Consider the following 22,161-nt stretch of genomic DNA (forward strand, 5'->3'; position numbering starts at 1 on the left):
ATGCGTGTAATTTACGAGAACCTTTACCTCAAATTCAAACGTCTCGTCAAAACGAGGGTTGGTAGTCTTTTTGTGCACAGTAGACTGCAGTTGATGTCTGTAATCAGGAAGCAGTTGCACTATGACGTAAGGATTACATGGCTTGCTCCAGTCCTTTCCGAGCGGTGACAGGTTCATGGCTTTCACGAGCTTTACTGACAGGATTGAACGATGCTGATCGAAATTGACTTTGAAATGAGCCTGGCCAAGATTGTGAGTTAAAGGGGATCCAGATTCGGAAGTAGAGCATCCACTTTCCTGAGGGAAAGTAAAAACGATCCAGTTAGGTAGCTTGTTACTATAGCTTTTCAAAGTGCATCCTTTGTAGAAATAACGAAGGACAAACATCATGTCGCAAAGTTTTAGGCTTAGACTTTCGTTTAGACGGCTTTTTCCACTTAGGTGTAAATAACGCTTTATACTCTACAAGATACTTCGTCAAGCTCCTTTGCATCACTATCTCCTAATTTAGGTTTTTTATTTCGTTTACTACTTCTCTTGCGGAAAATGTAAACTCTAAGAAATCAACAAGAATGATTCTCATGAAAAATTAGGCAGAAGAAGGGGGGAGGGGGAGGGGGAGGGAGGGATGACAAAACGGCTTACCTCCGCTACCATTGTGTAAAGACTGGGGTCCAGGGTTCCTAAGTCATCGAAGAAACCCGGAGTTCCGGGCGACTTTGGTGTTAGTGGAGTTGCAGGACTGGCGGATGGTGTGAAATCCGTGGGGGAGCGCCTAACGAGACGGGGCTGAATGTGAACCGTCTGCACATCACCAACTGGAAAATGAAGAAAGAAAAATAAAAAGGTTATTCACAGGCAGTGTTTGAAGAAGACACTCGACTTTATTGTTGGAATTCAAAAGTGCCTAACTTCCTTCCCCCTTTGGATACTCGTAGAAGCGTGCGGCATGTTTCTTGAAGCCACGACCCTATTTTAGATCTCACAAAGACATTTTACCCTTCCCATTTCGGACCTGCAAAACGTGTAAGACGTGTATTCGATAGTCACAAACCCGCCCTTACACTCGTTTATATTAATACGATTGGAAAACGCACCCTGAAAATCTGACCTGTTTCTCATGAGTTCTTACCAAAGTAAGGAGGCTGAGTTGGTGGTCTGACTGAAGCTTCCAAAAGCTTAGGACTCGGGGATCCATCGGTAGCCGAAGAAATTTCGAAGTCTTCCGAAGGCGTCCTCAAGATATACCGATAACTATGAGCGCGCTTTATGTCTTGCCGGATGCGGTAAGCTTTGAAAGCCAGAAATCCGACGTAGACAAGCGTTATTACCAGCAGCACACCAACAAGTACATAGGCTATGATCCATGATGCTATGAACATCGTTGAAAATTTCCTCTCGCAAGTTTTTTTTTCTATTACAATATCTATATTAAACAAAATTAAGAATAGTTTACAGTTATATACTTTACATAAAGCTTTGATTTATCCTATTGGTCTACTGACGAAATAGCCCACGTGGGATGTTAGCGGCAAACGAGTTAACCCTTAAACCCTAAGAGTGACCAGCATCAAATTTCTCCCTGCAATATCAGCCCTGAATCATACGTTAAGGTCATGAGAATAAAGGAAATGATCACCAATGAAAGAAGCTTTTGATTGGTAAACAAATTCTCCTTGTCAGCACCTTAGGAAATGTATATAGAGCATTATGAAGAATATGCATACTGATTTTAGGGTGTAAAGGGTTTAGTGAGCAAGCGTTCTCTCAACATCTCAAGAGTGTTATAACGCTGAATAACTAATAAAAAGTGCGACAAGTTTTCCGTTGATTTGCCCGTACAATCCAAAAAATAGTTTTTCGACCAATGATAGGGCACGTAACACATCAGTTATTTCATGTAGTTAAGGAAATACTCCGAGCCTCGCATTATGTTAAAAAAAAACAACAGCTCTAAAGAAAGGGGGTCTTACTGGGGTGATGGCTAACGGTTAAAATTTTGGCCAATTTACGGCTAACAGTTAACATCTTTCCATTGTTTCCCCCGGAAAAAGTTTTTACGGTTAGCTTTTTTTTACGACTAACGGTTAAAATTTGTCAATTTCTACGCCTAAAAACCCCATTGAGGACCTCAAGAAAAAGAACCTAATATTAGTAATATAAGATCCTGATAAGACTGAAGAAATAGAATCTTCAAAGCTTATGTCTGAGTTGTTATTTCTCTTCAACAGTAAGTTCATAAGTTCATACCCTTTGGTATAAGCTGCGTTTGCGGGAGGGGGGGGGGGGGAGGATATTCACACGCGCAGTTAAGTTTTACTAAGATAGTACTCCTGTAAGCCCAAAACTTTACGTCTTAAAGTGGCTCTGCAAGGTAATCACACACCAAAATGGCCGACTCTTCTTCTATTTATTTTCGCTAACTATGTTGCTTGTTTCCAATGCATTCTTACCCACCGTTCCTTAACATACATTTTAATCTCATTAACGATAATTTGTTTGAGGGGATAACTAATTGCACAACCACGTTCAAAGTATGCGCTATTTCCGGTTTATGTCTACAGAGTTTATCATCACTAGTAATTACCCAATGTTGGAATTGTACACCATCCGCTTTTAGCGCGGGTTTCGTTTCAAGACTAAAAATAATATTGACTCTTAAATGTCCACATGACGCAGAAACCTTATGTTGAAGGCCTTTCAGCATAAAAAAGTAGTTTCGAATGGGGTAGTAGTGACCTCAAAGTAATACCAAAATTTATTTAAGCAACGAACTGTTTGACATTTCTGACATCGCCTTTAAATTCCAGAGGTGAAATCTCTGACGCCCAAAGCGGGATCACGAAAATGAAGGTCAATATTTAGGTCTTGAAAGGCTGATTTATACTCAGGGATTTTTAAGAGAAGTTATCACGGGTAAGGCTCTCAAGCCGACAGGATGGTTGGATTAAATATTGTGCAGTTGTAAGACTTCGCCTGTTGAATTGCTCTGGCTAAAATTTATTTTGCTAAAAGCTATAATAACCGGTGAAAAATTGTGGCGTGCATAAACATCTCCCCATATTTTTGGCCGAGAAAAGAGCCGCGGGAAGAAAAAAAACAGGAAGACTTAGACGTGAATATTTGAAATATGGGGTTGGACTAAGATTGATCTAGGGGAAATATGGAAGGCACTCAAGAGGTGATAAGCTGCAATGTTGTTCCGCTTTGAAACTTTTCTCCTCATTGAGGGAAAACAACTTATCTGATCCAGCTCTTATCTTCGTGGATGATTAACAAAAATTTTCACCCGCTACGCAGAGATAATCATTGAGAATGTAAAAATTCGTCACCCATAAAGAAGTCCTCTAGAAACCGCTCCGGACGCCACGAATTGTTTAGTAGGTCAACTAAATTTTTAAATAAGATATGAAAAACAGTTTAAACATTTGAAGCCTCTTCCTTATACCGTGTTGTACTAGATCCAAATTCTTCCCTATCGAAAATATTTTCTCTCCTCAGTCCTTTGGCAACTCAAAGTTTTCTTTGGATTTTTAGTCCACATTCTAGCATCTCACTGGTGCAATGCTAATATCCATTTGTGACTGATAACGTCATTACAAACTCAACTTCACGTACAAAGCAGTACATATCATACAATAAGTTTTAATAATTGCAGAATGTATTATTTATATTCAACAACTTACCTAAATTACTAAACGTGACTCTTTCCAAACGAAGGTAGCTGTCATTCTCCACAATAAAATACAGCTGGCATCCACATCTATCTTGAGCTCACGGCGGATTGCTGGCTTCTTAGTTCTACGGCTAACGGTCGTCAAATTATACCCAAATATCTTTAAAATGTTACCGGCTCAAGCGATCGACTCTGCTCACCCATATCAACCCATTATTGAGTCCAGATCTTCATGTACCGTTGTCGAGTTGGAGGGAAAATTGGATACTTTTCCCTAGCTCTGTAATGGAAGTACGATAGCAGTTCAGTTGTGATCTCGACTATGTTTGCAGGCGGTATTCAAATTTGGAGCGCGTAGCTTTATGGACGCAAATGTATGTTATCTGACTTGACCTTTTGCGACCTGAGAGTGTATCAGATACCGAACAATCACGATTGCCAGTTTCGAATAACAAGAAAAAAAAAAAGAAATTATCAGAAAAATCAATTTAATTAACTTACGGTTTTTTTTAAGTCCGTGGCAAGCACGCAAGGAATCGGAAAGTTTTCTCGGTTTGAGCGTCTTTGTTGACTTGTTATGTGTTGATATTTTCGCGTGGGTTTGCTTTACGCGTCACTTAACACAGATTAACGGATTTCGATATTCGATTGTTTGTCTGTGGCCATCGGAAAGCTTGTCGGCTACCATGTGATAAACATAAATCGATTTCCCCAACTTTCGTATACGTCTGCGTCTGCATCCTTTAGGACAAGGCTTTTATGAGGGACGAATAGTGTTTCGCTAAAATCAGCTGGAAATTGCCTGCTGCGACTTATAATTTAATTATTAACTATTATTAAAATGGTATCAGTGTGACGGTTGACTCTTAACGGTAAAAAATGAAAACCGACAACACAGTTGCACTTCACTGAACAATGGATATTGCTAGAAAACAGCACAGAATGCGTTTGAGATGCTTAGCACTCGGCGAACGCTCATCACACTCAAACACGTTTTTAAAGTTTTAAAAGTTCTTTAAAGTTAAGAATTGGGTTGACGTTTTCAAAGGTCTACAAAACTGGCATATGTGGCAATAATAAAATTATTACGGTTGGTTGAACCTAACAACTGGAAAATAACATTTCCACGGATGATCGATTTTTTTAGATTTTTTTTTAATTACAATATGCCAAAAGGAACCGTCTATTTGTGACACCTCTTTAATTCGACCTTTGGGAATGTCCATCTGCAAGAAGAAAAGAAACTTCTTGATCAGGGTGACCTCAACGTCCCTAAAAGCTTAATGAGATTGCTCGAAAAGGTCGAAACTTTTTGACCCATAAGTGCATCACTGTTATCAGATAGCAAGGGAAGGAACCGGGACCTTTTTTTTTAATCTCCAGAAAAGCCGCGAAGCACAATACATGAAGAATCTAAAGACAAAGCGTTGGTGTTACACCAAGCAACAGCTCGCGAGTGAAAAAAAAGAAAAGCAAAGGAGAAAAAAAACTGCCCGTCTTTGTGAATTTTCTCATTCTATTTTTCGATGAAGATCAATGAGCCTTTGCAGAAAAGCTGTGGAAATAACGATGATTGATCTGTACAATTTGTTTTGTACATGACTAAAGTAATATTTGTCTTTCACATTTAGTAAATGCACAAATATTGTCCTTTTTACAACCATCTTTTTTACGAAGAAGTTGTAAAACACATACTTTAGTTAAATTTACCACCTTTTAGAAGCTGTAATTCGATTTCCGGAAATAAACGAAGTGGTCGAGACACATTCGGGAATCATCGGAAAATCTGACGCATTTAAATAAAGAATGCAGATACACAAGTCAGTATCATTTTAAATAAACACTCAAGACTTGAATCTCTGTAGTTTAACAAGTAAGAAATTCGACTTCTTAGCGTTTGTTATCTTTATTTCAAACTTATGTTTTTAAAAAGCGTCTAATCATTCAAATTCTGTACAAAATTAGTTATAAAATTTATTAGCCTCCATTGCACGTTAATAATCTGTATTTGACACCCGTTTTGAGTATAATTACCCATGAAAAATTTTAAATACACTCTGCACACACCTATGAAAATATAGTTTCTGTATTAAAATGGTCGAGAAAAGCTGACAACACACTGAATTTTTTTCACATGATATGGATTGTCACGCCAATATCATGATTATTCAAGAATATAGAGATTGAGATACTGAAACACAAAGCACACTGCATCAACAACAAATGTACAGCGACCCCACGTCTTATATCAAAAGCCAAGCCTTTAACTTGCTGAATGCCAAATGAACGATGTCTTGGTGGTGAAAAAGTAGCGTCCCTTGAAGAGGAAAGGTGCTGTTGATCCAGTAGTGTCCAAGAAATCATTCAGACATTCTTTCCCTCAAAAGGTACAGTTTTGAGTGATTCCAATCTCTCTGGGTGTCCTTGACATTGTGAAGGCTGGGGCACAGCGCTTAGAACTTGTGCGATACACATGAGGATTGTATGACCCAGGACCTGGAACAGGCTCTGGTGAAGAAAAATTATACCAAAGCAAGGTACACATAAGCTCTTTGGTCCAAGATTATTCAAAACAAAAACAAATACTGCAACACAAGTACAGTAAACAAAGCTTTCAACAGACCATTGATTAAACCTCCAAGTCAGTGAGTCAATCAGTCAGCCAACTGGTCTGCTGGTTATTCAGTCAATCATTCGGTTTGTCATTCTGTTCTACTAACAGTCGATTCTTGGTTAGGTTAGTCAGACAGCCAGTCAGCAAACTAGCCACCCGATTGATTGGTCAGTCAATCATTTGGTCAGTAAACCAGTCATGTAGCCAGTCACTTGGTGTGGAAGGCAGTCAGTTGGTCAGTCAGGTCAAATGATAACATACATATATTTTATTCATTTGACAAAGCAGCTAAGGGGATCAAAAGAAAAATAAAAATGAACCGACCTCTTGCCATCCAAAACACTGTTCCACCTTGTCTACCTTGCTGAATTGAATAGGATGGTGATTTATTCAACAACTTCTCCTTTGCTTTGTTGTGGTTGTACTGGTTTGGGGCTGGTTCATCTTCTGAACCTGTTCAGCAAAGGTGTCAAACTTATTAACCCTTGAACTCCTAAGATCTGATTAGTAATTCTCCCCTTTAGCTGCTACACATTTCCTTGTAAATTGGTTATGAGAATTTGGTGTTTCATCAAAGATAATATCTTGTACCTGATAAGTTTGAGTATTCTCCCTACCTGTTTGCTGGATAATGTATGGATACTCTTGGGAGAAGCTACATGTTGATCACTTCTGGGAGTTAAAGGGCTTGTGAGTCAAACTTTGTTTATCCAGCAACTGGTTTTTTACAGATGTTTTATAACCTTGCAAGAGCTTACATTTAAGTCAATGTAGAACCTGCAGAAGGTTTTTCTTTGCCACAACACACAATGTAAGGTTCTTTTACTTCAGAGTCATTTTTCAAAAATGAAGATAGAGAATTGAAAATTGAGGTTTGATATATCCACTTACAACTTAACACAGAGAGTATATGCATGAACTTGGAACCAATGAAAGTCCCTCTTGCAATTAGCATCAGATGCATATGCACAAAGTATGATATCTCACCTTTCTTGGATATAGAGAATTCCCTTCTTTTTCCAAATGTATGTGAAGGTGACTGGGATAGAACAAACTGTGGACTTCCCACAGTATTTCTAGAGGTGTAATGAGCAGGAGATGGCCAGGTATACTGTTATGGATCCAAAAAAAAAAAAATTCACCACCAATTCAAATTTAACTGATCATTTAACTCTTCCAGCATAGCTAGTGTCCTTAAACCATTAAATTGTTTTTAAGCGTATGTCTGAGTAACATAAAAAGTGCTTTACTTGCTTACTCTCCAAACTTCATGAAAATGAAATTTTGATTTCCATGACCATTAATTTGGCATTTTTACCATTGCAATTTTTCTTGAGTAATGTCATGTCCTGCAGATTTATGGTCCCATGAATAATTAGCTATTTAAAATACTTTATACAGTAAATTAAACTTATAGGCCTTGGTCTCTGCTAGGATATCATGTTTTGACCCATATACAGTACTGCCTGTATATAATTATGTTAAACAAAAAACGCGAATAGAACTTACAAAAAAGTGCATGCAATTGCAAATAAAAAATAGTGCGCATCAAAAAATCGCATGTGCGAGCATAAGCTTGAGAAATCTGCCTCATTAGTACGTATGAGGTAGTCCTTCTGTTTTTTTTTTGTTGGCAGTTTATTGTTTTATAGAATAGGTTTGCTAAATTCATAAAGGCTCCAACAACAAGTAAACTTGTTCGTTTCAATAACTGTTTGAACCAGCCTTCCTGATATGCTGTTATCAATGTGACTTCCTAATCCAAATATATGAATTTTCGAATGGAATTATTTTCTCAAAATAGCTATTTCTCACTTAGCATAAAAAAATCTGGCATAATGGATTGGGAATCTGTTCAAAATAAATTTATTTTCAGTGTGTCATAATTCAGTAAAATCAGCTAAGGCGCCTGTTTGTAAACAGTTTTTCCGTTGTACATGTACTATCCTGATTCTTACCCTGCTATCAAAGTTTGCTCTAAATGTCCAGATATCTGGACTGGCAATCCACTGTTTGCTCCAAGCTACTCTGTCACCTCCTCTATCTGCACAAATGGAGCAAAACAAAAATAATTGCCAAAATTTAATCACAGTCATTCACTTGTGGCAGCCCTTGAGAAGTGTACAAAAACTGAACGGTTATTTATACCTCTCTCTGGTTGTGTTTTGGGTCTCATCGTATAACATGGTGATGAAGTTTCCCATGGTAGACTTATAGATGGATCATAACTTGTAGGCTTAGGACCTGTCAGATCCAGTTGCAGTGGAGGACGAGACTGCAAGCATTCCTCAAGACCTGGTATGAAGCCAAAATCAACTCTAGTCAGATAAAGAAACATTTTTCCAAACACAGATAAGATGCTAACCTCTGCAAATGTCAAATGAGAGACATTTTATTTCAGATTAGTTTCCCACCCTCTACCCACTCAAATTTGTTTGACAAGGTGAGGTTGCTATATCTAAAGAAAAAAAATTACAACAAAAAATAAAACCATTCTGTAACAGGAAATCAAATTTTTTTAATGAAGAAAGTATTGACTTGATTTCCCTAATTTTTGGGTAAGATATCCGAGTACACTGCAATGCAAGAAGTTTTATTAACAATATTGCAACCAATAGATTTTTTCGGTACCTAAGGCTCTCCAGTAATCTGAGCATCTAAATTTGTATCTTATAATTGTTCATAAAAACCCTAGAGATGTTTTTCATCTATCTGAATGAACAAAAAATCACATTCAAAGATCTGTTTATCCCTTGTAGTGTTAAACAAACAACAATTTATCATAGGTTCAAAGTATCCTAAGGAAAGCAATGTCAATAATTAATTTAAAGTATCTGACTACGGGATATAAATCAGTAAAATAAAAGAGATTAAAACAAACACACAAGATATAATTTTTGTAAGATTCATTACATGCATCTTGAAAAAAGTTGTATTAATGAATAATTCTCAAAAATTAGTGTCATTACTAAAATACTGTCAAGGTTTCATCTCACTCTTACTTGCAAAAGTTTCGTCTTCCTTTTCCTCAGTCAACACACTCGGAGCATTCTTGGAGTGATCTCTTCTACAAAGAATCAATTTGGACAGTGTTCAAATTCGTTGAAACGCAGCCAAAGTTTCGCGATCGAAGATTAAACACAATACAACAAGACAACCGTATAACTCACCTTCCAACTAAGCTTACTGTGGCTAATTTGACTGGAACCTTGGGTCGATATGACTGCGTTATTGTGCTAACTGGCGGTGGAATTGTCGGCAACGCTGGAATGTGAGTTTTAGTCTTCAGAGGAGATGGCGCAAAAGTGTAAGTAAGTTTGCCCACCGCCGACTGTGCAGCTTTCGGCAACGGATTAAAAGAAGGCATTAGGTATTCTCTCCAGTCCACATCACTCCTGGCTTAGGAAGAGAGGTACCTTGACAAAAATGGTCGAAACTCGCTTCTTGGCCGACAAATGAACATCAACCATGTATTCGATGCAACTATCAACAAGGCGTTGAAGCGTCTCCAAGGGAAGTCACGTGATATTCGTAAGCGCTGGAATGCACTGAAGTGTTTTGGGATTAACGGATCGAAACGAGTGGACACCCACCGGAAGGGAGATGGCGAAAAATGATAAGTTTAATTTAGGTTTATGGGATGGTGCTCCCAAATTTATACGCTACAAAAGCTTTAATGCGAATGCCTTGTGCTTTTTCCTTCAGACGCATAACGAGTGATAAGAAAATGAAAGCAAAGCACGCAGACAAAAAAAGAGGGCGTGTGGCCCCGTTTTTCAATTCAGTCTGACTGAATCGAGTCCGAAAAAATAATTACTCTTGTAATATCACAGATGATAAGGTTGCAATTTTCTGTATATTACAAGAGAGACAATGGGTTACCACATGATCAAGTACGTGCTTCGGATAAGTTAAATAACAACATCGTCGCAGCAAACAGGTCTTGAAAATCATACCCTACGGGTGATATTTTAAGAGTAATAGCATTGGCTGGCGTCATGGATAACTGAAATATTTCAATAGAATTTGCAAATTGACAGTTATTAGAAGATTCCTCAAGCGTGTCCCAGGTTGACGCCATGAGTTTGTTTGTCTCGTCGAAAAGAGAAAAAAAACTTTTTCTTCTCAATCAGACATTGGGCTCGCCAATAGCTGGGGGTCATTTGTATCCGTAACATAAGAAATCGCATACCGTCAAAGAAATTTTAATAACAAATGATAACTACATATGTTGATGTCCTCAGACTTCGGGGGCTAATATTTGTTCAAATTGCTATTAAGATAACGGGACTGAACGACATGCGTTACAATGCAAATCAAAAGGGCGCAAACATCGATTAACAATTGATACGTGATATGCACGCACTAGATCCGTTGTTTTCTAATCCATAACTGCGTTGTCCCTGATGTTTCTTCTTAGTGTGCTAAGGTCTGTTATCCTACTAAACCTCCTGTAAGCTTTTTTAGAAGCAACACACATCGCTACACGACGTCTGTTTTCAGTTGATAGAGCAAAGAATTTTATGCTTCATGCACAAATATTAAATCAGAACCTAATAATGAGATAGCTTCAGCATAAAGGTATCTTCTAACCGTTTGTTTAAAATGTACTTTTTTTGTTTCCTTTCCTTATTCTGGCGTAAAAGATGCACTCATTTAAAGCTGCTTACACGTTCGTTTACTGATTAATGCATATCTCTTGGTACGCACTTTTTTACGGTCCACTTGCCTTACCAATTTAGCTTACTTAGGTTAGATTCAAGATTTCGTGTAACTCAGGCAGGTCTCGATTTCGAATTAAATCTACGGAAAATTCCTTTTAAAAAGCTCAGAAATACAGCGCTATGCGGTTCTGGTAAGTGGCTTTGGTGCCGGAGAACTGACCGTTAAACTGAAACACCCATACCATTTTATGTTGAGGTTAAGGCCGCCCATGCTTCTAATTAAAAACATCTAACGGGTTAACCAAATATTAGCGATCACAGTCTTTGGAAATCAAAGTATAAATAACAAAGTATCCTTACCGCAAGGCGTCAAACCAACTTCTCTAAATATCGGAAGGAGCGAGCTGAGATTGTGTCAAGCTGTCAGCTAATGTACCTGTGAACGCCAATATTTTAAGTCAACCGTGACAATAAGACAGTGTAAGTACTATACTTATATTCATGCATATGGATTTTTAATGTTTTACGATGCGAAACAACGTTGTAAAAAACTTTTGAAGCATGAAGGATTGATGAAATCTTTAAGCTATATATAGGCCAGCACATTCAAAGGGTGTTTGTTGAGTGCTTAGTTACCGTGAAGAGCATCTTGTTTTCCTTCTTCTTCCTTTCCACTTCTGAGCTGATAAGAATGTCGACTTTCACCATATGACTTGCATTCAAGAAACATTTATTCAGATTGTCATCCTCGAGATTTTGTAAATCTTCAGTTGTTACACTTATCCATTCTGGCTGGATTACTGATGCATGTCAGTTTTAAAATCACATGCAAAATTCAGTAGATTTTTAGTTTTGGATACGAGACAAATTCCCTTTCTTTAGTGACCAATGAGCGCTGATCCGCAGGGAAGATACTGTTTTCAACAGAGTGTGTATTCCACATTCAAATTTAGTCTGTCCGATTTGCGACTGAACAAGTAATGTGTACTATAATATCACAGATAGCAGGATTAATAGATGTTTGATATTATTTGTAAATTGATAGTTATTAGAAGTTTTCTCCCGTACACAAATTATAAAATCAGCCACCCATGTGGCTTTGAATACCGAAGGAATTTGGTTCTTTAATTTGACCGCTGTGCTGAAGGAAAATTGGGCTTGGGTGTGGCTGGAGAACCTTAAGTCCAAAAAGGGGTACAGGTTATAAACGGCAGATATGATATAAACTTTTTCTCAGCGGCAACTGCTAAATAAATATCAATGAATAAACGTTAAAAGAAGAAATAAAGAAACGAATGAATGAACGAATAACTAAATTCAGTGTATTCCCGTCACTTTCCCAGTTTTGGGACATCATTACTGGCTTTCGAAACAATTTCTTATTTCAACAGGATAGTCGTTGTTAGGGTGCTTTTTTTCTTGGCTCCGCCCTGTCTCCGCACAGTCTTTGCCATCAACAAAATAAAAGCGACCAAAAGAATATGAAAATTCTCATGAAGTGACCCTACCGTGGTTTCCGTGATTTCCATTTGTGCTCACCGGGTGTGCTCACCGACACATTATAGCTGAAAGATCTGGTTATAAGGTTGCCAAGTCACCTTGCGAGCTGTTTCAAGGCTTCGAAACAGCTATATGGCTATGGCGGAGGAAAATACATTAAAAGTTCGCCTAAAACGATTTCCTCGAGATGTTCGAGAGGAGCTTGACAAGATTGTACATCGCGGCTCATGGCAGGCGCTGACAAAAGAATTCAGCGTGGATCTTTACACCGGTTTGAAAGCTGAAGCACTAAATTCCATCCCAAATCTCGGTGATAGCAGTTATGAAGAGTTTCAGGAGGATGTGAGGATGCGAATGGAAATTTTGAAGAAGATGAAAACAGGAACGAATCAGTCATTCAAAGGGAAGAGCAAAATTTGATTTCACAGCTTTTACGGTATACATAGTTTTACGCCATAATGCATTCCCTCTATGAGTTACAGCTGACAAGGAAGTTTTGACTCAATCAATGCAACGATTTTGTAGTTGGACGTTCTAAAACTATGTAAAAAAGAAAAGGAACGAGCAGTAAAATAACAAACTACAGCGCAAGGATAAACTAACATTCCGCTGAAAATACCAAGAATAATAATTACCTACGCTTACCGAAAAAAACACACACATACACACACACCCAAACTAATAACAATGAATACGAATGTCCCAGAAGCACAAACACAAAAACGCAAATAAGAAGACACGGCACAATTTTTTTTGGCAACAAGTAGGGAGCGTAGCTCCCGGTGTTCTTGTCTTGCCTTGATTTAAAAAGAAATGCGAGCATCTGCAAAATTTCCTTTAAAGAGTTTGTAAACTTCTAAATGCATTCTGATCAAAGTCCCCCGCAAAGTGTTGTGAAGCGCATTAGAGCATAGCAGTTTAGATGATGCAATATGAAAATGAAACATAATCGCCTAAAGCACTGGACAAGAACAGTAATGACTGTGCATTAACGTAACCGGCGAAAGTCAAATTAAAAGTGGACAGAATGTCAGGATGAGAATAAGCAGAGATTATGATTTGTCACTGCATGTTGACAATCCAGTGACTCTCACAATGCTGTGCGGCCGCGAATTACGTCATTGATACCAATAAATGCTCCTTCTCGTGGTGAAGAAAAAATTGAGATTAATGACCAAATACAAAGGCTCTTTTAAGGTGAGAATTTATCAGTTTGGTCTGAAATCATATGCGCGATTTCTAAATCAAACGAGTACGCAGCACGAGTCTGATATAAAGACACAACTATAATTTCAGACAAAATTTGCACTCCAGTCAGTTCATTTACCACTTTATTACATCCATTTGGAACTCACAAAGTTCAGTTGCTCAGATACAGGATTTTTTAGTCTGTCTACATATTTTATTGATCCAATAGTGGGCTGGTTTGTAGAAAGTTGCAAAAGTTGTTTTTTCATTTTCCTACAATTTGATTGGTTTCTACAAACAAGCCTTAAAATCTGATTATTGGCTGTATTTTAGTGGGGCTTCCTCGTTGGCAGGGAAAAAGATGCGATTTAGAGCAAAAAGTGTTGCGATTTGTAATTAGAGCCAATCAGATTAGAAGGATCATCATTGATTTCAAAATGGATGTAACAAAAATCAATGTAAAGCAGCTGGATCCAAAATATATTGTGCCTCGGTTTATGATAAGCATTTCTAAACCCCGTTGCACTACGCATCAACATTCCGACGTTAGATAATTGAGTAACAAATGTCCTTTCTTGAACATTCTTGAAACACATTCTTGAACACGATGAGATAAATATTGGTATGGGTTATATTGAAAATTTTAACCATCTCCACTCCAATTATTTCCCACGCTATTTCCGTCATGTTTTTCTGTTCGTTGTTCTTGTATCTTTTTACCTGCTTACCAACCTTTCTTGTCTACTAGTCTCCCAACCAATGAAACGCGAGCAAGTCCTTATACTGACCTCACTCAGAAACTGGGAGACCGCCTGACTGATTATGAAATGGTAGGGGATCTTATTGAGAGAGGAATGTTGGCAGAGAACGAGGATGGGACACTGTATATCCAACTCAAGTGAGAAAGTTAAAATGGGAAAGAATACAAAATTTGATAAGCACAAGGAAAGCTTGAAAGCTTTGTCCACTTATCACCTAAGTTGATGTTAACCTCCTCCTTATGATATGATAAAAAAAAATGCATAAACAGCATTTCGACATTGCGCCTTTTCACACGCGTTCAGAAAAAATGCCCTTTTGTTTCAAGATTTGACAAGCTCCTTCATTGAAGTTCGTGGCAGTGTCTGACCAAGGGGCTGGGCGTTGACGTTTTTACTGGCCTTACATGGACTTGACGATAATACCAATCTCACCGGTCGATCGCAGTTATCCAGAGTAAAAGAGAGACGTACAAAACATCTGATAATCATGAAGAATGTCTCGCGAGGCAAAACGCGGAGTTTTATAGGCAAGAGAAAGGATGGCTTATATAGCTTCTTCAAAAGATATTTTTCAACGCTAAATCATTCATCAATTCATTTTTGCTTCATCTTTCACCTAGAAAAGGGTTTTTTTGACTAAAAGAACCGTAGAGGAGAGCTTCAAAAACATCGTTGTGTCTGTTGACATTGACGAAGTACTTAATTACGCAAAAACTGTTTCGGGTCGGGTCTTCTTAAATCGTTAACTTTAAAACATTAAACTAAAGTTTACTCTGCAAATAGCTGGTCATAAATAAAAAAGCGATATGAACAATGCGATACATAAAAGAGGGACCAAGGACGACTTTTCCCATTCCGCATCCCGACGCTATTTTTCATTCCATCCCGCCATCCCGCCGCAATGAACATTTTCATAGCGATCCCGCCGGGTGAAACTCAACTAAAAGAAGAAATAAAGAAATGTATGAATGCACGAATAACTAAATTCAATGTATTTACATCGGCTACCTTGCGCAATATCGAAGATCGAAATTGGTCAAACAAACTAGTTGACGTGATCAATTTAACAACCGCATTAATTCTGATGCTGATTTCAAAATGCAATGCAAACGATGAAGAGAGGACCTCTTAAAAAACTGTTACAGGGATACAATAGACTTGACTGTGTAGTCTCAGAGTAACGAGCTAAAACTATCGCTGGCGTGTGGTCACGTCCAACATCTCTAAACTGGGACATCGAAAAGTTGCACGTAGGTCACCTACTCAAACTTCAAGAAAATTGTCACTATTTCTGAGTCAAAACACAGATCTAATCACAGAACCTAACTATGTCGCTTCAAAATGACTAAATAATAATGATGACTTTCTTTCTTTGAATTCTAGATAACGATCAAAGGGATGAGTCACTTAGACTCCAGTGACTCTCACAATGGTGTGCGACCGCGAATTATGTCACTGATACCTATAAATGCTCCTTCTCGTAGTAAAGAAAATCGAGATTAACGGCCAAATATTAATATAACTAAAATGACTTAATAATGATGATGACCTTCTCTCTTTGAATTATAGATAACGATCAAAGTGATGAGTCACTGAGGAGAACTTTGCCATACACTGAGGAATGTATGATTATAATACAGCACAATAGAAATAGGATGCTCTTAATGCTCTAAAATGACAGTTGTTAGAACCCGTCAGATTTATTTGTAAGATGTTTTTGTTAGGCTTTCTCGGATACGCCAATCATGTGAAAAAATCAATGACATTAGCTTTATTTTAAGCTAAGAATATATTGTTAACAGCAATTTAACCGAGTGGAATACAGTTTGGTCTGAAATCATATGCGTGATTTATAAATCAAACGAATACACAGCACGAGTTTGATATAAAGACACAAGAAAGGGCAAGTCTAATTTCAGACCTTATAATATACATGAAAAAATCAATCAGTTCTTATTGGTTAAGAAGAGGGTTAATTCAGTGCAAAGAATTAACAAACCAGACATTCTGATTGGTCAATAATCAAAGAAACTCACAGATAGCCAATCAAGTGCGAACCTTGGATGTCGCAACATTTGGATACGCTAAAAATTTGCGAGCGAAACAATGGCCGGTGTATTAAGTAGGTTTTCTTTCGCCGCCGTGGCAACAATACAGCGGCTGAAAAAACAGCTCTAACAACGAAAACACTGTAAAAAGCACTCCTTTTTGATTGTCGGGGTGGAAAAAGTGGTGTTTAGAGAAGGGAATTGCCAAGAAATCGAAAATTACGAGCCGACCCAGCTCAACACTTTACTTGAGCGATTTTACAGGGAAATTAAAAACAAACATGGTTAAACCTCGAAACGACGATTCCATTTCATCAAAAGTGATTCGGATACAGACTGAACAGTTCCTTGAACTATTTAGCCGGACTTTGAACTTTATTGCTCCTTAAAGATGTGAAAATATTATTGTATATTATGGTTTTGATCGTACCCGGTTGTTTTGACCCAACGCACAAAGTCACTTGCAAGGTTTGAATAAATTATTTTTGCACATGATGCGCGCGCTTTGCTTATGCATAATTATAATAAGCTATCCCGTTAATTTTTTCATGTATATTATTAATATGTAATCACATTATTTTCTCAAATACTAGCAACCTTGCACGAGCCCGTAGGGCGAGTGCAATTTGTGGTCTTTGAAAAAATTAACAAGTGCTCATTTATTCCAAATTGCACTCAAAATCGTGTGATTACCTATACAAAACTGCACTCCACTCAGTTCAATTACCACTTAACTACATATATTTTGAAATCGCAAAATTCAGATACAGGATTTTTTAGTCTTTTTAAATATTTTATTGATCTAATATTGAGCTGGTTTGTAGAAAGTTGCAAAAGTTGTTTTTCATTTTCCTACAATTTGATTGGTTTCTATAAACAAGCCTTGAAGTCTGATTATTGGTAATATTTTAGTTGGGCCTCCTCGTTGGCTGGGAAAAAGATGAGACTTACAACAAAAGTGGTGCAATTCCCAATGAGAGCCAACCAGATTAAAAGAATCACCATTGATTTCAAAATGGATGTAACAAAAACAAAAATATATATAAAGCAGTTGGATCCAAAATATATTGTCTTGGTTTATTATATATTTATATTATATTTATTATATATTTATTATACTTTATTACCCTACTACTCAACATTCGTTACACAATTGAGTAATAAATGTCTGTTACATATTCTTGAACACAATGAGATAAACATTGGTATGGGCTTTACTGAAGTTTCTAGCCATCTCCACTCCAATTATTTCCCACACGATTTCCGTCATAATAATCTGTTCGTTGTTCTTGTATAATAGGCGCCAAGATTATTGTACCTTACTCAGATTCATCAACCGCTATAATTGGAATGTAATTTTACTTTCCCTTTTCTAGGTTTTGGCTTCGACATCGTGTTTGCCCACATTTCCCGAAAAGAAGACTTTGATCTCTTTCTTAGCCTGACGAAAGTTATGAAGGGTTCGGCTCATGCGATGGCCTCAGTTCCAGCCATGGTTTCAGGTCTAGGGGCTCGACTTTCCCAGCGGGCGCACAAGTACGTACTTGACGGTATATTGGGAGGGGATGAGAATGAAGAACCATCATTTCCAGCACCAACTAGACCCCTAGCCAATGAACCGCAAGCAAACCCATACACCGACCTCTCTTAGGAACTGGGAGACCGCCTGACTGATTATGAAATGGTAGAGGATCTCATTGAGAGAGGAATGCTGGCAGAAAACGAAGATGGGACACTGTACATCCGACTCTAGTGAGAAAGTTAAAGAGGGAAGCAAGTTCTACTATTTGCATTGTATTACTTTACTCAATATTGCACACCAAACCAAAGAGATGATAAATTTCATTAATTATGCAATTAAAGCTTAGTTAGTGTGAGTGGTATAGTTATTGTATGAGACAACTAACGTGCAGCTGTTTGTAATAATCCTCAACGCCTCAGTAAAGCGGCTAAAGCTTTTATCGCCTCGTTTATATTTCCAATGCAGCCGAATTTTCTTTGACACAATGTAAAGTTGCAGACTTCTCTTAATAAACCTTGTGTTAAAATGGTACTGATTGTGTGACATGGATTGTTATTGACAAACTGCACAAAATTTGAGAACGTCTAAGAGAACTGGAGAGCTTTGTCCACTTATCACCAAGGTTGATGTTAACCTCCTCCTTATGGTATGCCAGATCAAAAATGTATTGACAGCATTTAGACATTGCGCCTTTTCGCACGCGTTCAGAAAAATGCCTTCTCTCAAGAGTTGACAAGCTTCTTTATCGAAGTTCGTAGCAGTGTTTGACCAAAGAGTTTAGCGTTGACGTTTTTACTAAACTTACTACAGCCCTTAGACTTGACGGTAATACCAATCTCGCCGGTCGATAGCAATTATCCAGAGTACAAGAGAGAAATACAAAACATCTGATAATCATGAAGAATGCCTCGCGAGGCAAAACCTGGAGTTTTAAAGGCAAGAGTAAAAATGGCTTGTATAGCTTCTATAAAATATATTTCTCCACGCTTATTCATTCATTCATTGATTCATTTTTGTTTAATCATACACCTTTGAAAGGGTTTTTTCTATTGGTGGGTCCGTCCGCACCTGGAAGAAGATAACATTGAAGATAGTGGAAAGAACGCCAGACTTCACGAACTAGAAGGTCCTTACACTGACCTTCTGCAGGACTTGGGAGATTGCTTGGATGAAAACAAACTTGTACATCTCGTTGAAAAAGGAACAAGGACGGAATAATGTTAATAACACTCTGATGTCATGTTTGAAGATGTGCTGTTTGTTATGACTAAAGGAACTGTAGAGTAGAGCTTTAAACCATCGTTTTTTGTGTTGACATTGACGAAGTACTTAATTATGCAAAGATCGTTTCGGCGTTTTTTAAAGCTCTGTTAAATATTTAACCTTAAAACATTAAACTAAAATTTACTCTGCAAATAGCAGGTCATGAGAAAAAAAAGCGATATGAACAATGCGGTACATAAGAGAGGGTCCAAAGATGACTTTTCCAATCCCACAATATTAATAACGTACTCTTGTTACTGAAGAAGGAAAAGACTTGCTTAACGCATATTTAGCTGGCTTAAAAAAAAAGGTTGTTCCTCGATGTGTCTACGGTCTTTAGAAGTGAGACAAAAACTCCACGAGCGGAAGGACTAACAGAAAAGACAAGGCTGTCCGGTTTAATTTCCTCTCGATAAATCATGACAAAAGGCTTTTGGCGAAAACTGACAGTGAAACCCAAACACCCATACCATGTTATGGTGAGGTTTAGGCCGCCCATACTTCTAATTAAAAACATCTGACGGGTTAACCAAATATTACTGATCGATCACTGAAGACAACAAAGTGTCTTTCACCGCAAGGCGTCAAACTAACTTCTCTAATTAGCGGCCAGTCATGGCTAGAAATCGAAGACATCATGGCGGCTAAGCATGCGCATAAAAGACAAATTACGGAGTTTAAATATGGCGGCTGCATAAGGCTTTCTGTGGGAAAATTTTGAAAATCAGACACAGTAATTTTCTGGAAGCGTGTACTAAAAATGCCCTCGTCTGAAATGTATTAGAAGAGTGTCTAGATTACTCACCTCCGTTCTCAAACTCTTACGATTTCGCTACGATCTGCCCCAGTCGAAGAAACCTTAAACCTTTTTGGTGCCCTAAGTGTCTTAAAATGGCTTATGTTGGTCAGCTAAAGCTTCTCCTGCAGCCACAACAAGGGTTGTTTTATCAATTGCCTACGTCTGTTCGATGTCTTCGAAAGCCGACCTTCTAATTGAAGGCTATTTGAAGTCATAAAAGTATGAATCCACGCTGCCAAACGACTTCCAAAAGTCCAAAAAAATTTTTTTTTCTTATGGGTCTTGTTCCCAGTAGAGACGTTGACTCAAAAACTAAAATTATAAGATCTGAAAACATATCAAAGAACTCTTCGATCGCCATTTTGTAAAAACATAGTAACCTGGCCTGTTATGGACAATACCGCTGAAGGGCAGCTACTGAAGGCTCAAAGATTGACATAGATTGCAGCATTGGCGCGAAAATAATTTGACTTGAAAAACAAAATAGTAAGCTTCTTACTTGGACAAGATTTTAACAGCTTCTCAAGCAATATCTCAGAAAGAAAATAACAAAGAAGTTATCAGCGCTGCAAAATGTCTGATACACCTCCATTTGATTCATTTTTAAAATGGAAGTTGGGGATTTATCTATCGAGCGCTTTTGTAAAAGGTAATTTCCGACATCTTTTGATGTTTGATTTTAGTGGGATGCGCAGACGCAGTAAGGTGAAACGCAGCTCGTGTTGCGTCCGCGACATCAGCCGCTGACTGACCTCGATTTCTAGCCATGTGATGAAAAGGAGCGAGCTGAGATTATGTCAAGCAGTCAGCAAATGTACCTGTGAAAGCCAATAGAAACGCCAAAACAAATAGTCTGTAAACTGTTACAAGGATTCATTAGACTTGATTATGTAGCCTAAGAGTAACGAGCTAAAACTATCGCTGACGTGTGGTCAGGTCCAACATCTCTAAACTAGAACATCAAACGTTGCACGTAGGACACCTACTCAAACTTAGAGAGAATTGTTGCTATTTCTTAGTCAAAATACAGATCCAATCACAGAATCTAATTAGTTTGCTTCAAAATGACTAAATAATAATGATGACTTTCTCTCTTTGAATTATTGATAACGATCAAAGTGATGAGTCACTGAGGAGAACTTTGCCATACACTGAGGAATGTATGATTATAATAAAGCACAATAGAAATAGGAAAAGGGAAGCTTTATTGCTCTGTGAAAAGTTCCGTAACATTCCAGAGAAACAAGTGCCTTGAACTAGTTCGGCTTTAAAACAAATATGATAACAAACAGCTTGAGTTCTATTTTCTAATAGAAGTTTAATCAATGAAGAAATTTGATTGCCTTCAGCGATGCATCAGGGGGTAGGAATATCACGATTTTTCGTTGCTGAAGTTATAGAAAGTCTACTACATCTATCAGTTTCCCAGCTTTGGGAAATCATTTCCAGCTTTCGAAATAATTTCTTATTTCAACGGGATAGTCGTTGTTGGGGTGGTTATTTCTTGACCTCACCCAGTCTCCGCGCAGTCTTTGCCGTCAACATAAAAAAGTGACCAAAAGAATATGAAAATTATCATGAAGTAACCCTACCGTGGTATTCGTGATTTCCATTTAAAACATTTATGTGCTCACTGGGTAAACTCACGGACACATTAGAGTTTAAAAACATCGTTGTGTATGTTGACATTGACGAAGTACTTAATGACGCAAAGATTGTTTCGGCGTTTTTTAAAGCTTTGTTAAATCGTTAACCTTAAAGCATTAAACTGAAGTGTACTCTGCAAATAGCAGATCACATATAAAAAAGCAATAGGAACAATGCGGTACATTAAAGAGGGTCCAAAGATGATTTTTCCAATCCCGCATCCCGCCGTGAAACCCAAACACCCATTCCATGTTATGTTGAGGTTTAGGCCGCCCACGCTTCTAATTAAAAACATCTGACGGGTTAACCAAATATTACTGATCGATCACAGTATAAGCAACAAAGTGTCCTTCACCGCAAGGCGTCAAACCAACTTCTCTAAATAGCGGCCAGTGATGAAAAGGAGCGAGCTGAGATTGTGTCAAGCAGTCAGCAAAATGTACCTGTGAAAGCCAATAGAAACGCCAAAACAAATAGTC

The 22,161-nt window shown here is 37.9% G+C and overlaps 2 protein-coding genes and 1 pseudogene across 4 annotated transcripts in view; 1 reads left to right on the forward strand and 2 right to left on the reverse strand.

Moving 5' to 3' along the window:
• The window catches only part of LOC113671305 (synaptotagmin-6), a 25,662-nt gene extending 3,522 nt beyond the window's left edge, over positions 1-22,140 (reverse strand). Inside the window, exons 1-5 of one of the 3 annotated variants that reach the window (XM_089202971.1) lie at positions 22,038-22,140; positions 3,687-3,956; positions 1,133-1,426; positions 646-818; positions 28-297 (exon numbers count right to left, since the gene is read on the reverse strand). In XM_089202971.1, the coding sequence (XP_089059097.1) occupies positions 28-297; positions 646-818; positions 1,133-1,382 (693 nt within the window). In that variant the 5' untranslated portion in view covers positions 1,383-1,426; positions 3,687-3,956; positions 22,038-22,140. Of the gene's footprint in view, positions 1-27; positions 298-645; positions 819-1,132; positions 1,427-3,686; positions 3,957-4,177; positions 4,269-11,314; positions 11,445-22,037 lie in introns of those variants that run through there. The other 2 variants (XM_089202970.1, XM_089202972.1) reach the window with 2 other exon arrangements.
• LOC113671307 (protein STPG3) lies at positions 5,567-9,840 on the reverse strand. Its single transcript, XM_027187519.2, has 7 exons — positions 9,461-9,840; positions 9,293-9,357; positions 8,439-8,585; positions 8,249-8,334; positions 7,278-7,401; positions 6,615-6,743; positions 5,567-6,184 (listed from the first exon to the last, which is right to left on the reverse strand). Exons 1-7 carry the CDS (start codon positions 9,655-9,657, stop codon positions 6,057-6,059), a joined length of 876 nt encoding a protein of 291 aa, XP_027043320.2. The 5' UTR covers positions 9,658-9,840; the 3' UTR covers positions 5,567-6,056.
• Positions 12,593-14,548, forward strand: LOC149046986 (uncharacterized; annotated as a pseudogene).
• Positions 22,141-22,161: the final 21 nt, after the last annotated feature.

This window comes from Pocillopora damicornis, chromosome 4, assembly GCF_964200805.1.
Source record: "Pocillopora damicornis chromosome 4, jaPocDami1.2, whole genome shotgun sequence".
Taxonomy (NCBI): domain Eukaryota; kingdom Metazoa; phylum Cnidaria; class Anthozoa; order Scleractinia; family Pocilloporidae; genus Pocillopora; species Pocillopora damicornis.